The sequence below is a fragment of the Tetrao urogallus genome, assembly GCF_951394365.1.
Source record: "Tetrao urogallus genome assembly, chromosome: 1".
NCBI lineage: Eukaryota > Metazoa > Chordata > Aves > Galliformes > Phasianidae > Tetrao > Tetrao urogallus.
The window spans coordinates 56,657,133-56,670,156 of NC_136813.1; the positions used below are offsets into that span (position 1 = coordinate 56,657,133).

General features: G+C 40.0%; 1 protein-coding gene across 1 annotated transcript in view; it reads right to left on the minus strand.

Moving 5' to 3' along the window:
- COL4A2 (collagen type IV alpha 2 chain) overlaps nucleotides 1-13,024 on the minus strand; it is a gene marked incomplete at both ends in the record, with an annotated part of 138,034 nt that overhangs the window by 23,701 nt on the left and 101,309 nt on the right. Inside the window, 11 exons of the mRNA XM_079538305.1 lie at nucleotides 1,455-1,517; nucleotides 2,280-2,339; nucleotides 3,059-3,260; nucleotides 5,082-5,188; nucleotides 5,276-5,348; nucleotides 7,946-8,112; nucleotides 8,382-8,474; nucleotides 10,233-10,388; nucleotides 10,794-10,895; nucleotides 12,107-12,173; nucleotides 12,435-12,488. Of these exons, the coding sequence (XP_079394431.1) occupies nucleotides 1,455-1,517; nucleotides 2,280-2,339; nucleotides 3,059-3,260; nucleotides 5,082-5,188; nucleotides 5,276-5,348; nucleotides 7,946-8,112; nucleotides 8,382-8,474; nucleotides 10,233-10,388; nucleotides 10,794-10,895; nucleotides 12,107-12,173; nucleotides 12,435-12,488 (1,144 nt within the window). The remainder of the gene's footprint in view (nucleotides 1-1,454; nucleotides 1,518-2,279; nucleotides 2,340-3,058; nucleotides 3,261-5,081; nucleotides 5,189-5,275; nucleotides 5,349-7,945; nucleotides 8,113-8,381; nucleotides 8,475-10,232; nucleotides 10,389-10,793; nucleotides 10,896-12,106; nucleotides 12,174-12,434; nucleotides 12,489-13,024) is intronic.

Below are 13,024 nucleotides of genomic sequence, written 5' to 3' on the forward strand. Positions count from 1 at the left end.
GAGCTGACTGGTTTCGATAACCAAAAAAAGAAATACAAGGCTAGAGGTTAGATCTAATCATCCTAGGAACTGAATACAAGTTAAATAGCTTACATACTATTTTTGTAATAGTGGAGGTTTATAGCTTAGGTAGTAAAATAAGAGCTGTGCCCTAAAAATGTGTTGCTCTGGCACTGAGCTCATATAACTGTTTCTCAGCATCTCAAAAACTGCAAACATCTTGTAAAATTCTTTTTTTTAAATAATGTTTATAAAACTGTATTATTTACATACATTTTCATGCAATAGCTTTATTACATGAGTCTCATCAATTCATTGCATTCCAAGGACCAGATTTTTTGGTCAAGCTCCTTTAAAACAACCCTCATGCAATGCTTTGTTTTTTTCTACTCCCCAGCTCCCTGCACTCTTTCAGTTCCCAGTTCAGTCTTGAAGGTCAGCAACATGCTTTAACATTTTAAGTGCTGTTGCTTAGCATCATCATGAATTACAACTCAGTTTATTAGACTGAAAGTAGGTTTCTCTCCACTTCTAACTATAACGAAAAGGAAAATATCACTTGAATTTTGATACTTTAGTTTTCAGAATTTCTATTGTTTAGTCATCAATTTTTGCCATTTTAGCTGCTGGACTTCTTGTTTGTTTGTTTTTTAGTGAATCATATACAGAAACCTTTCAAAGGCCAGAATTAAGAAGCACATAAATAGCCTGTGCAGCATGAAAACTATTTTCTGAGTGCAGTACAGAACTATTGTTCTCTTCCTTATACGAACAAAAGCTTCTCAGAAAGCAATTAGAAGGAAAAATCTTAGGTTTTTAGGACTCAACAACAAATCCTAACACTGCTCTTACCTAAATGGCATCTTTGTTCTGTTCCCCATCTGCAATAATTGACTTTCATTCATTCTGCTCATTCTCTTTCTAATTAAAAAGCCATATTAGAGAAAGAATGGACAGATGGAGAATGCAGCCACTGTTTACCACATATTTCATCAACTCGTTACGTGATGTTAGTTGTTGTTAACATGTTGTGCCAAACAGTAGTAAGAAAAAGGTTTTTTTTGTAACAATATTTTGCAAGCATTTATTTGTATGTTTCCTACAGGAAACGAGCATCTTATTCAACAGTAGCTATACAGGTCCTGCCAGAGTTCAGAAAGCATTTGGACAATGCTCAGACATAGGATTTGATTTTTGGGTATGGAGACGTGAGTTGAACTCGATGATCCTTGTAGGTCCCTTCCAGCTCAGGATATTCTATGATTCTTTGATTCAGGAGCAGCAGGCACCAAGGCTGCATGCTGCTTAGACCTCTGCCTGTTTCAAGTCAACTCTTTCCTCCACTGTCCTTTCTAAAACACACTGTCCACTAAGTTGCAGCTATGTTAGAGTTGGCAAGATCTCTCTCAGAACATAGTGTATCTGTGAAAAAAAAGGCGGAAACAAAACATTACCTGTGGCTCCTGGCAGCCCTGGCTTGCCTTGAGATCCCTTTGGTGGCCTCACACAGCCTCCACCTGCCAAGAAAAATGTTTAGTCACAGCATATGTGCTTACATGCTGTCTCTCATCATTGCTGTGCCTGCAGCTAACACTCTAAAAGCAGGTGAATGAAATCAACAGGAGAAGTCCCACTTTTAGAAGTTTTATTCTTCATTAAGAGAACAACAACAATGCAACACTGGTTACGGGTGGCGCTCTCCAGGGACCACTCATGCAGGGCTCAACCCCAGTAATTTAATCAAGAGCCACCCTTCTGCCTATTTTACAGAGACTGTGGTGGTGGCTACTTTAGCTGGGCTGGTGTGGAAAGGCTATTTCAATGTCATGGACAGCTGTATTACCAGAACAAGAGAGACAATCTGTTTTCACACACCTAATAAATCAAGTCAAATTTTGGTACAACTGAAGGTCCTTATTTTTTATGTGTCAGATTGCACTGAAACTCCTCACTCAGAGTTCGTTTTGGAATTTCATTTCTTGCTCTGTTGCTTAATTTGCATGGTAATCATTATTTTATCACAATAAGCACAACAGGAGCAATTAAACAAAGAATTTCTGGATTGCAGAGGTAAGACTGCAAGAATTTTAGAAAACATCCAATTTGATTAACTCACTTTAGAGCTACGTACTGTATAAGCATGGTTATTTGTGACCTGAAGTTTAAATAGCTTACAATTAATAGCATTCAAAGCAGTCAGCAGAAAGAAAGTACGAAGTCATAACAGCCACTTAAGACTTAATGTCAAAGCACATTCAAGCCATTTGCATGTTCAGTACCTGACCATATTGGATCAGTTGCATCTCCTCTAGGAAAATCTTCAATCACCTGCCCACAGTCTGTGAGACAAAGAACAGGAAAAGATAGTTGTCATTTAAGAGAAAAATCTAAAAAGCTTTCATTTATACAACAAAATATTGATCACAACATCAGATACATGTTATTTTACGCATTATGCATTGGAGAAACCGTATGCAACAAAAACACTTGAACTCTATCTATCTATTAATTACAGCCTGCATTAGGAGCCCTATATGTCACATGTACTGCGTGGGGTTGACAGGTGCCTGTTTTGGCTTGTATATTCTGCTAGGCATCTTGAACTCAAGCAAAATCCTCTGAGTCTGAGCTTTTGTGAGCACAGCCCTGGCAATCTTATGCAAGAAGGGGCTCAGATAACTGCAGAGATACCATGAATAACTCTAAAAGGCAGATAAAGGATTTTCTCTGCTCAATTAAAAGATGAAGTTGGATGGAGAAGAACAGAGAAAACCAACTGTAATTTAATCGAAAGGCAGAACATGGCTCCATTCCCTGCAGCTGCTTTAGTAAGATTTTAATTGCTGACACCAACATATTCCCTGATGCTATTTCAATACCTTAAATGAAACTACTTCTTAAAAAAGATTTCTGGACATCTAATGAAGGCAATCCCTTTCACTCATATAATCCTCCACCAAATGCTACCTTTTCAACACTGCTTTTGAACAGATAGTGTACACACAGTTCAGTAATGATCTCACAAGGATTTGATATAAGACAGAGAAATTATTCTTACCTATTTGGCCAGGCTCTCCTGGTGGACCAGGCAGACCTGGAACCCCAGGGCTTCCATCTGTTCCATCATCACCTGGAGGACCACGGTACCCTTTTGGGCCAGGAAATCCTCCACCCGGCAGGCCTGTTTCTCCTGGGAAGCCCTTTGGGCCTAATTCTCCTGGGTAACCAGGATCCCCGGGGAGACCTCTGATACCATCACCCTGTGGGAAGTGGGAAATGAATATACTTCTGCCTTTGCTGCGAAAGAAACAAAACTCAGAGTTGAACTACTCTCACAGAAGGACAGAATCACAGAATCCAAGGTTGGAAAGGACCTACAAGAACATCCAGTCCAACCATCACCAATATCACCAATAGTTCTCACTAAACCATGTCCCACAGCGCAATGTCCAAACCTTCCTTTAACACCTCCAGGGTCGGTGACTCCACCATCTCCCTGGGCAGCCTATTCCAGTGCCTGACCACTCTTTTAGAAAAGTACTATTTCCTAATGTCCAGCCTGAATCTCTCCTGGTGCAGCTGGAAGCCATTCCCTCTAGTTTTATCACTAGTTACACGAGAGAAGAGGCCGACCCCCAGCTCAGTACAACCTCCCTTCAGGTACTTATAGAGAGTAATGGTGTCTCCCCTGAGCCTCTTCTTCTCCAGACTGAACAACCCCAGCTCCTTCAGCCTCTCCTCATAATGCCTGTGCTCCAGACCCCTCACCAGCTTTATCGCCCTTCTTAGAACACACTACAAGGCCTCAAAGTCTTTCTTGCAGTGAGGGGCACTCATGAATAGCATCTTATAGGCAGCTATTCCTTATGTACTGCATCCCAGCTTTTTAAAGCAAAATTGCAAATACGATAGATTTGGAATAATCAGACATTATTTTAGACCCCCACAGCAGAAAAGCATGAGAGAAGCACTCTTAGAGGGAGCATTCCCCTAAAAAGGCTGGCCAATGAAGAACATATGGGAAATATGAGTCACTGCTGTGGACAGCCTTACTTCCCTTTCTGAAATGCTGTGAGTGGATATGAGGGAAAGCATACACATCACTAGAGGTGCATGAAAGTTAGTTGTGGTGTGGCATTTAATTCTTAGATCTTGACAGAAGCTGATATAAAATTGTGCCCAAGTGGGCAGAACTTTCTTAGTCTGTTACTCTAGTGATGTTACCACAACATCTTTAGAACATCACCAAAACGTTCCCATCCACAGATTTAATAAAAAGTACCATTTTTACTAGTAGTCAAACCCACTGTGGGTCACACTGGATGACAAAGCTCTGGTCCATCCTCCTATATGATGCAAGAAACCAGTGGTGGAAAGCAACATTTGTGATAGGTGATGAGGTATTATCAAGCAAGTAAACAATGATGTGACCTACATTTTGGGGATGGAAACTATTAACTCCCTCATATGAAAATGCCACACGCAATCTATAGATAATAAACTACTAATTATCACAAATAAACCACTTATATAAAATTGGCCTAAATGGGTTATACACTACCACTTATGTATTTAAATAAAATTGAAATAGAAGTATAAGGTGGTTCTAAAGAATCTGAGGGTAAAACTGATATTTAGTATATCAATAATCAGCAAGGCCAGTTTATCATCATCTGTGTGTGAAGGGCAGCCTGATGATCATTAATCCTCAGAATTAAATGTATTAGTAATTGAGTGTGGCGGAAATGATTTAGCTTTGTTTCCAACTTGGACAGAAGGATGTTGAATGTTGTGGGAGACTGTGTGAAAGACCTTGCAGAAGTCCAGACATGATGCCAGTGGCTCTTCCCTTGTGCACTGATGGAGTCATGCCATCATAGAAGGCCACAATGCTGTTCAGACAGGACCTGCCCTCGGTGAAGCCATACTTGTTGTCTTGTATCACCTGCCTGTATTCCATGTGCCTTAGCAAAGCTTCCAGGAGGATCTGTTCCATGATCTTCCCCAGCACAGAAGTAAGGCTGACAGGTCAGTAGTTCCCTGGGTCGTCCTTTCTTCCCTTCTTAAAATTTGCTACTTACCGGAAGGCCAGGCAGTCCTGGTAAACCATCTAATCCATCTCTGCCTGGGAAACCATCTTCCCCTCTGATACCAGGAAGTCCAGGATCTCCTCGGATTCCTTTGGTGCCTAAAGCAGACCTTTCATTGGGAAACTGCTCTTTCACAAAAGGCATAAATAATTGCAAAATAGATGTGACATGAATTTTTACTCTACCTTTAGTAGTTATGTATATAGAATCTCCCTTTTCTCCTTTTGGTCCAGGAAATCCTTCTTGGCCCGATTGTCCCTGGCATTACACAAATCAGAAAAAGAAACAAAAAAACAAAAAAACAAGAAAACCCTCAAAAACACAAAATAAAACCACTTAACAAATTAATTATCCAGATTTGTGGTTTCACTGTCCTGCTTAAACAAACAAGCAAACCATGACGGTAATGCTTTCCTATTACTCTCTGTATGATTTCTTCTTCAGTAATCCTATTGCTGTGCCTGAATCCTTATTAACTTGCTTAACTAGGATCAATGCCCATATGGCACGGTAGGGGTGCTTCTACACGAGGATAGCGTTAGGAGATCTGTGGCTTATCATAAGATCAAGTCCTATAGATGACTACAGCTGGAGAACTGCATGAGAGAAAATGCAGTAAATTACTTATTGTTTGCCAGGAAGGAAATTGCTGTAAGCAACACTTTGGCACCATGGTAACAAAACTCTGCGTTATATTTACCTGCATTTTCTCTTTCCCAGCCTAAAAAAGATGACAGCTGCATGGCTGGCAGTGGACTGTGATTCACAGCACCATTGTAGATTTGAAAAGCAGCATTTTCCTCATTTATGAGAGGAAGGAACTTAGGCACAGAATGATTAAGTGAACTACTCCAAACCACAGCCCCATAGGAAAGATTCTGGTTGAAAGGGACAGCTGGAGGCCCCCACTCCAACCTGCTGCTCAAAGCTAAAGCAGGTTACTCAGGGCCTTGTCCAGTCAAGATTTAAAGTCTCCAAGGAGGGAGATTTCCTCTCTTGCTAAGGTAAGCTGTGATGAGGCTGAGTCTTTGGCATTCCTTGGTATAGTGCACAATTCTCCTCAACAGCCCAGCTGAAAATGGCACTACTAGATTTCTCCACAAGAGCCCTGAGTTACTGGACTGAATGCATGGGAGACGCCAAGGGCTCAACATTACAGATTCATTTAGTGCTGACTGTTCTAACCCAGTTACCTATAGTTCTGAAAAAACATATTCATGCATACTAAAATATAAGCCACTATATTTTCCCCATCTTCCTCTTACTGAATTTCAGTGCACACAATATATGAAGAGAATGTTTGATGCATTTATTTTTTCTCTGAAATACTCCTTTGCCATAATTACTTAATTTGATTTCTTTTCCATCACTGTCTTTCATTGGCATTTTCCAAGCATTTCTTAGGTGAAAAGCATGTATGGAAATGGAAAGTCATCTCAAGAATATAGGTTCACACTTCTGTAAGTCTAAAGTGGGAGAACAAATTCGAGTGAAGGGATCTGTCTGTGTTCAGCTCCTGCATTTTAGTGAAGCCACATCTATATATCCCTGTAGAGATTCTTCTTCTGTACAATGCTTTTTATAAGCCAAAAGAAATCTGAAGAACTTAATACAATTCTGAATTACGTCACTGACTTTATAACTGCAGAAATTTTCAGCAATAGCACTGCACTGTATTATGTTCACTTTGTTATTTGTTGCTTTCTAGGTTTAAATGTGTACCATGCAGTTTAGCCCATGAGTGTTTTCAAAATGGCTTAGAGCTATTTCTAATTTCTCTTTCTCCACAGAAAAGAATGCCCATTGCTTGGGATATAGATGTATATACTTACAGTAAGTTCACATAGATTTGATCTAAATTAAATATATTGATTTTCTATAAAGGTAACTTGTTGAATGTGTTAAGAAAATTATGGACTCACTTCTGCTAAGCATATGGACTAAGAATAATTAAAGTAATTTGTTTTATGGTGAATTTGTGGCAGACCAGAAGCTGAGATAAAGTCAGGGCTTTGCTGCTGAGTATTCTACTATGATATGACATGTCTATATGTGTCTTAAGTCTACAGTAACTTAAACTCTGGGATGAAGATAATACAGTTATTATTATTTCAAAGGCAAAAAAAAACCAAAAACCTGCAGAACTTGTAAAAATTAATCAAAGTTTCCACAATGAACATTTCAAAAGGTGTCTTTTTAGAGCTTTTTATTTTCTAAAAGAAAAATCCAAACTCTAACTAGATGCAAGTAATTTTTTTTTTATGGTCAGAAAGCCAGAATTTCTGACTGAAAGCATTTTATTTGCTCTGACATCTCTATACAAACAAAATCAGTTTTGGGTTAGCTTAACTAAAATCTTACTCTAAAATCTTGAGTTTTAACTGTGAGAAAACATAAACTAGTTGGGATAACAAAAATATAGCACCTTTAGCAGTAAATATTAGCAAAACACTCTTATCAGGGTTATTGACAGTGTTTTTTTAGGAAAAAGTTATGTATTTGTAACCAAGAATCTTACATTTAATATTTGACATTTGCCCCTTATTAGAAACAATTTGAAGGAACTAATGAAATTGTTTCCCTTCATAATCAGTGCTGTAGTTTTGCTGAAACAGCTTTGTTTAAATGGAAAGTGCATTTTATGTGGAAATCTTTTGCTCTTCCCACAGTAAACTATTTTAATTCTCATCTTAGCAACTTTTAGCTCTTGTTATTTTGTAGCAATCTGGAAACTATGGAAGTGGCATAAAAGAAAATAAATTGTACTTTTCATCATTTTTCTTCTCATGGAGAATAGCTGGTTTTTATTTGTAATAGATGTACAAAACTATGTATTAAAGAAACAAGTATCTTACTTTTGCTCCAGCGTAGCCAGGAATACCATGTGGACCTTGATCACCAGGTTCTCCTTTTCTCCCAGGCTGGCCAGGGGTTCCTGGAAAACCAGGAGGACCACGGGGGCCAGTAGAGCCCCTTCTGAGTTCATCACTCAAAAGGCATGTACTGCAGTCACCTTCTTCACCTAAGGAAGTAGATTGGAAAGAAAACTGTCACAACAAACACTTTCAACCCCTTATACACACATATATACCTCAAGTATTTGAGAAAATCACTTTTTTTTTTTTTTCCTTTTAAGAAACAAAATCAATGTTTACTTGTGGTATTAGCCTCAGATCAAATTCATTGGTCCCTGAGCATGTCATAATTAGACTTAATTAAAACTTAAAACAATGGAAGTTTTACACAATGCATAACAGCAGATCATTTTTTGAGTTATTTATTATAACCTACCTTTAGGTCCTCTTTGTCCTCTTGGCCCAGGAAAACCTTGTGCACCAGGTCTACCTGGTGTCCCTTCCTGTCCTTTTAATCCAAAGAGAGAACCTAGAAGCACAATAGAGTAAGAAGATAAATTAATGTACTGTAAATTAACGTACTACTTCTCCTTATTCCACCTTATTCAAGTTGGATTACATCTGATCTTTTCTGTTTCTCCTGAAGTCTTCGACTGTATAGTTCAGCTGTTATTAAATCCTATTTCCTTGTTGTTTCTTCCCCTCCTCACAGCTTCCCAAACCCATTCTCAGTAACTTCCATTTGTGTGTTAATGGTCCCTTACCATCTTACTTATGCAAGCTTCATCTTCATCCCTCTCTGTACTAGTACAGCCACCTACTTCAGAGGGGCCATTTGCTTGTCTCTGCATTCCCAGGCCTTACTTGCTTTCATCTTCTAGCAAAGAATTCATATTTTCTATTTCTCGGCACTGAAGTTCCACCCAGACCAGCTTGCCTGGATTGTTGCTCCCCCTGGCCATGACTGCACTGCAGAACTCCAGTGACCAGTAACTGGCTGGAGCACGTGGATTTCCTTGTCTGGAAACCAGTATGAGGGAATGTCTCATGTCTTATTTTGGTAGGTTCAGGACATGCCTTGACACATATACAGCCCCAGGACCTAAGTCTTAGACTGTGGGCATGACCTTTGAAACTTCTGGTTACAGCTTTCTAGAACTTCCTTGTTACTTCTCTGCCTGCTTTGGTAGATGATTCTATCTATTCTTTGGTCTCTTTCACCCTTAATTCCTTTGTTTTTAACTCTCGGCACAACACGGTTTGCAGTACCACACACCACCTGCTCTGGATTACTTCCTGCAATCCTTTTCTCCACTCCTGCTCTTGCACTGCTGTGTGGTGCATTTCACAGAGACAAATGCAGTCTGAATTAGAAGTTGCCTCTGGAAAGCACCTAGTCCAATGTTCTTCTCCAAACAGGGCTAATCTCAGTTGCTCAGGGCCTTATTCAGCTAAGTACTGCGTATCCCCAAAGATCAATAGCCTACCACCACTCTGGGCAAACTGTTCCGCCATCTGACCACAGATGTGAAAAAGTTTTCGCAGAGTGAAAAAGTTCTTCCTGTCATCTGAGCAGAATTTCCCTTGTGAAAACTTATGAACATTCCTTCTTGCCCTGCTGCTTGTACTCCTCAGTCAGTGCGTCTGGTTCCATTTTCACTGTGACCTCCTGAGAGAGAGGTACACAAAAATAGCAGTAAGATTCCTCTTAGCACTTTTCTTCTCCAGGCTAAGGAAGAAACCCAGCTCTCACAGCCACCCACTCTCTGACTTCTGCTTCAGATCCCTAACCATCTGGATGACCATTTGTAAGACTTCTTGGTATTCTTGGACTGGGGGAGACAAAAAAAAAAAACTTTTCCACAACTTACCATTTTAACCTCTGTTTGCTAAATTCAACATATACAGTCAGTGTCCTCCATGCCAGACCCTTCTCAGTCTAGCACACTTACTGGGACACTCTTCCCAGAGTACTGGTACATATAATTCATTTGAAACTTGAGCTGTGAAAATTCTTTTTACCAGAGCAGAATGCAAGTCTAAGAACAGAATGCTCATCTCTCCACCAGCCCAAAACAGACCTCTTTTTCAAATTTTTCCAGGAATGTCTGGAAGTCATGCAAAACCTTCTTCATCAGTGAGCATACATCACTCCTATCCAATGTGTCTTTCCACCACCCACTCTGTTTCATTCCCTCAATCTACTTTTTCACTTTGTCTTGCCAACTGTTATCTTTAAAATAAGCAATGATGTTCCCGAGTTCTCAACACCTCTTCTTGTACTCACCTGGAGTTCCAGGGGGACCAGGTGGACCACGGAGTCCTGGTTCGCCATGTTTACCTGGAAACCCAGGCGGGCCTGCTTGATAAGCAGGAGATCCTTCTTCACCTTTTTCACCTTTTGGTCCTATCTCTCCAGGTAAGCCTGGCTTATCTGCATCTCCTGAAACAGAACCAGGGAAGAAACTCAGAAGAATTTCTTACCAGTACTGCACAAAGAGCTGTAAGGTAACAGAAGGGACTGTTCCTACAATTGCATGTAGCAAGCAGGGAAAAATGGAGACGTTTAAGTGTGTAACAAAAAGTGTAACTGCACTTTTCACTTGGGCAAATCAACAGTTGGTCCTGAAGCAAGGTTCTGCCGTCACCTCTACCTCAGTTGTTTTGCAAAGTCTCACTGGGGCCAACGCAGGTACATAAAATGCACCTTTCGGTTTTTGCTACTGCAGTTAGTTACTTATCACACTGTACTGCATATTTCACCAACTGTACGTGCATTTTCTCCACTTCACTCCCATACCAGTTAAAACTTGTTAAATTGCTGGAACAAGTGTTACTGGGATATTACCATCAGAGAATCCTGGAATACCAGGCAGCCCACGATCACCCTGCTCTCCTGGTTCTCCCTGGAGTCCAGAAGCACCTGGAAAGCCTGGATCACCTCTTACACCTGAAAGACAACCCCAATACCACAAAACATGTTAGTGTGATGCTGTTTGTGACCCTTAAGTGATGACCTGTGGTACTCTGCAGATTGCTTAACTCCTAAAATGCTTAAATTAGGAACTTCACCTGCTTTGGAATATTACAATTCACCATTATTTCTTAAAGGCAGCTTTAGAAATACAGAAATGTAGTACTTCATGCTGTCTTAGTGCAAATAAACAAGTATATCAGAGAGATTTCTGTAAAGTCCTAATATCTGGAAGCTGAGCATACCCTAGAATAGCAATGGTGTAGAGCCACGAAGCCGAGGTAGAAGATCTCTGTACTATTTCCAGTATGCTCCTAGAACTACACTTCTCCTGATGAGCTTTCTGAGGATAACCCCTCTTTTTCCCTACAAGAATTTGCCATTATAACAATGTGTGAAATATGAACTTTGCTCTACTTTACTGTACCAGAAGCATCTACCTTGGCCCAACTATTGCATGAGGAAAGTATTGTCCTTTTGTCAAAGGCACAGGATATTCCATCACCTTGGCTGCTTCGTCCTCTCTCCACAAAGCTTCTCCTGCTCCTAAAGGCTTGGCAGGTATTCTGAGTGATTTAAACAGTGTTTATCCATTCTCTCCAGGAGGAAGAGAACTATTCACTATTGCCAGACGCTCTTGCATTCAATAAGACTAGAAAACTCTACAGTGTAAGGATGCAGCATGGTGTAACAGCAAGTGATCATCATTCCTGCTAGTGCTTTCCTAGGAAGTTTTGGCCTTGGCAAACTTTTATCACTTTCTGTGTGTTTGTAGTCTGGCCAAGCAGATCCACCACAGCCTTACAGGGCAGTCGGCTGCGAGCACTACAAATGATTTCTGCATTTTATCCAGAGACTATGAAATAAGACCCAGAATACAGACTCTCCCTTTCTTCTTTTCATTGGGCACTTTTTTTTCCTTTTTTTTTTTTTTTTTTTTTTTTTTTTCTCTGTGCACTCAGGAATGTATGGATGTGTTTTGTACAGCAATCTGGCTTCAGCAGGAGAGACAAAGAAGCCATCAGCCTGCAAAAAGGTAACTAGGGCACTCTTTCGTTATACATTTTGGACAAGTTAAGCAGTCCAAAGTTTTTAAGGAGTTGAATTCTCTGGCTTTAATGCTTTTGATCTATGTAGCAGGTGATAAAACCTGGCTAAGCTACACAGTCTAAGCAAAGAAGACGTACCTTTTCTTGGAATGCGGTAAGGAACATAGGCAGGTGGTCCTGGAGGACCCATCTCACCCTGCTCCCCCTGTTAACAGAAGTTGAAGCATCATATTTAAGCATATTATTCTGGGGAATTTCTTTTAAAATGGAAACAAAAGCCCATGAAACACAAAGAACCAAAATTCCAAAAGCACTGACACAGCTTTTAAGAAATGTGAGCCATTTCAGTCAATAAACGACTTAACTGCTACTACAGTAACAAGGAACACTTTGATTGCTACTACATCGTGGAGAAGAGAAATTACACCTGGATTATCACTTCTGGCAAATGGAAGTAAAGCAGTACCTTGCCTCCTCTAGGACCATATTGACCTGGTTGACCATCCAATCCTGGAAAACCCTGTAATACACATAAAAATGGTTGACGTTTCCTTTATCAGAAAGACAATTAAATTTGTTATCTGCAGCAGTTGTCTTCCTCTGGTGTTACAGTGAGAAGTATGTAACAGAGCTGAGCAGTTTGTTTCCCTGGGTTGTAGCAATTCAGGCAATGTCATTACAGAGTCACAGAGTCACACAAAGTCACAGAATTGCAGTGATTGGAAGGGACCTCTAGAGATCATTGAGTCCAACCCCCCCCCAAAAGCCTTATTTTAACCTTACCTGAAAGATCCATCTGCTAAATCATTATCTATTTGTTTCTATATGAAAGCAAGAAATCTATCTAAAAACACAGTGTGGAAAAACTACTTGGCATCACTGAGAATAGTATTTCTCCTGGAAATAGCTAGAAAAGTTCTGACATAATCCACAATGCTGTTGCATAAGGACAGATAAAAACAGCAGTCACATTACACACTGATATTTAGTGCATTAGAAACATAAGTGGATGTGTTCAGTCAGTACTTGGAAATAATCTTTCTTTCCATATTAATA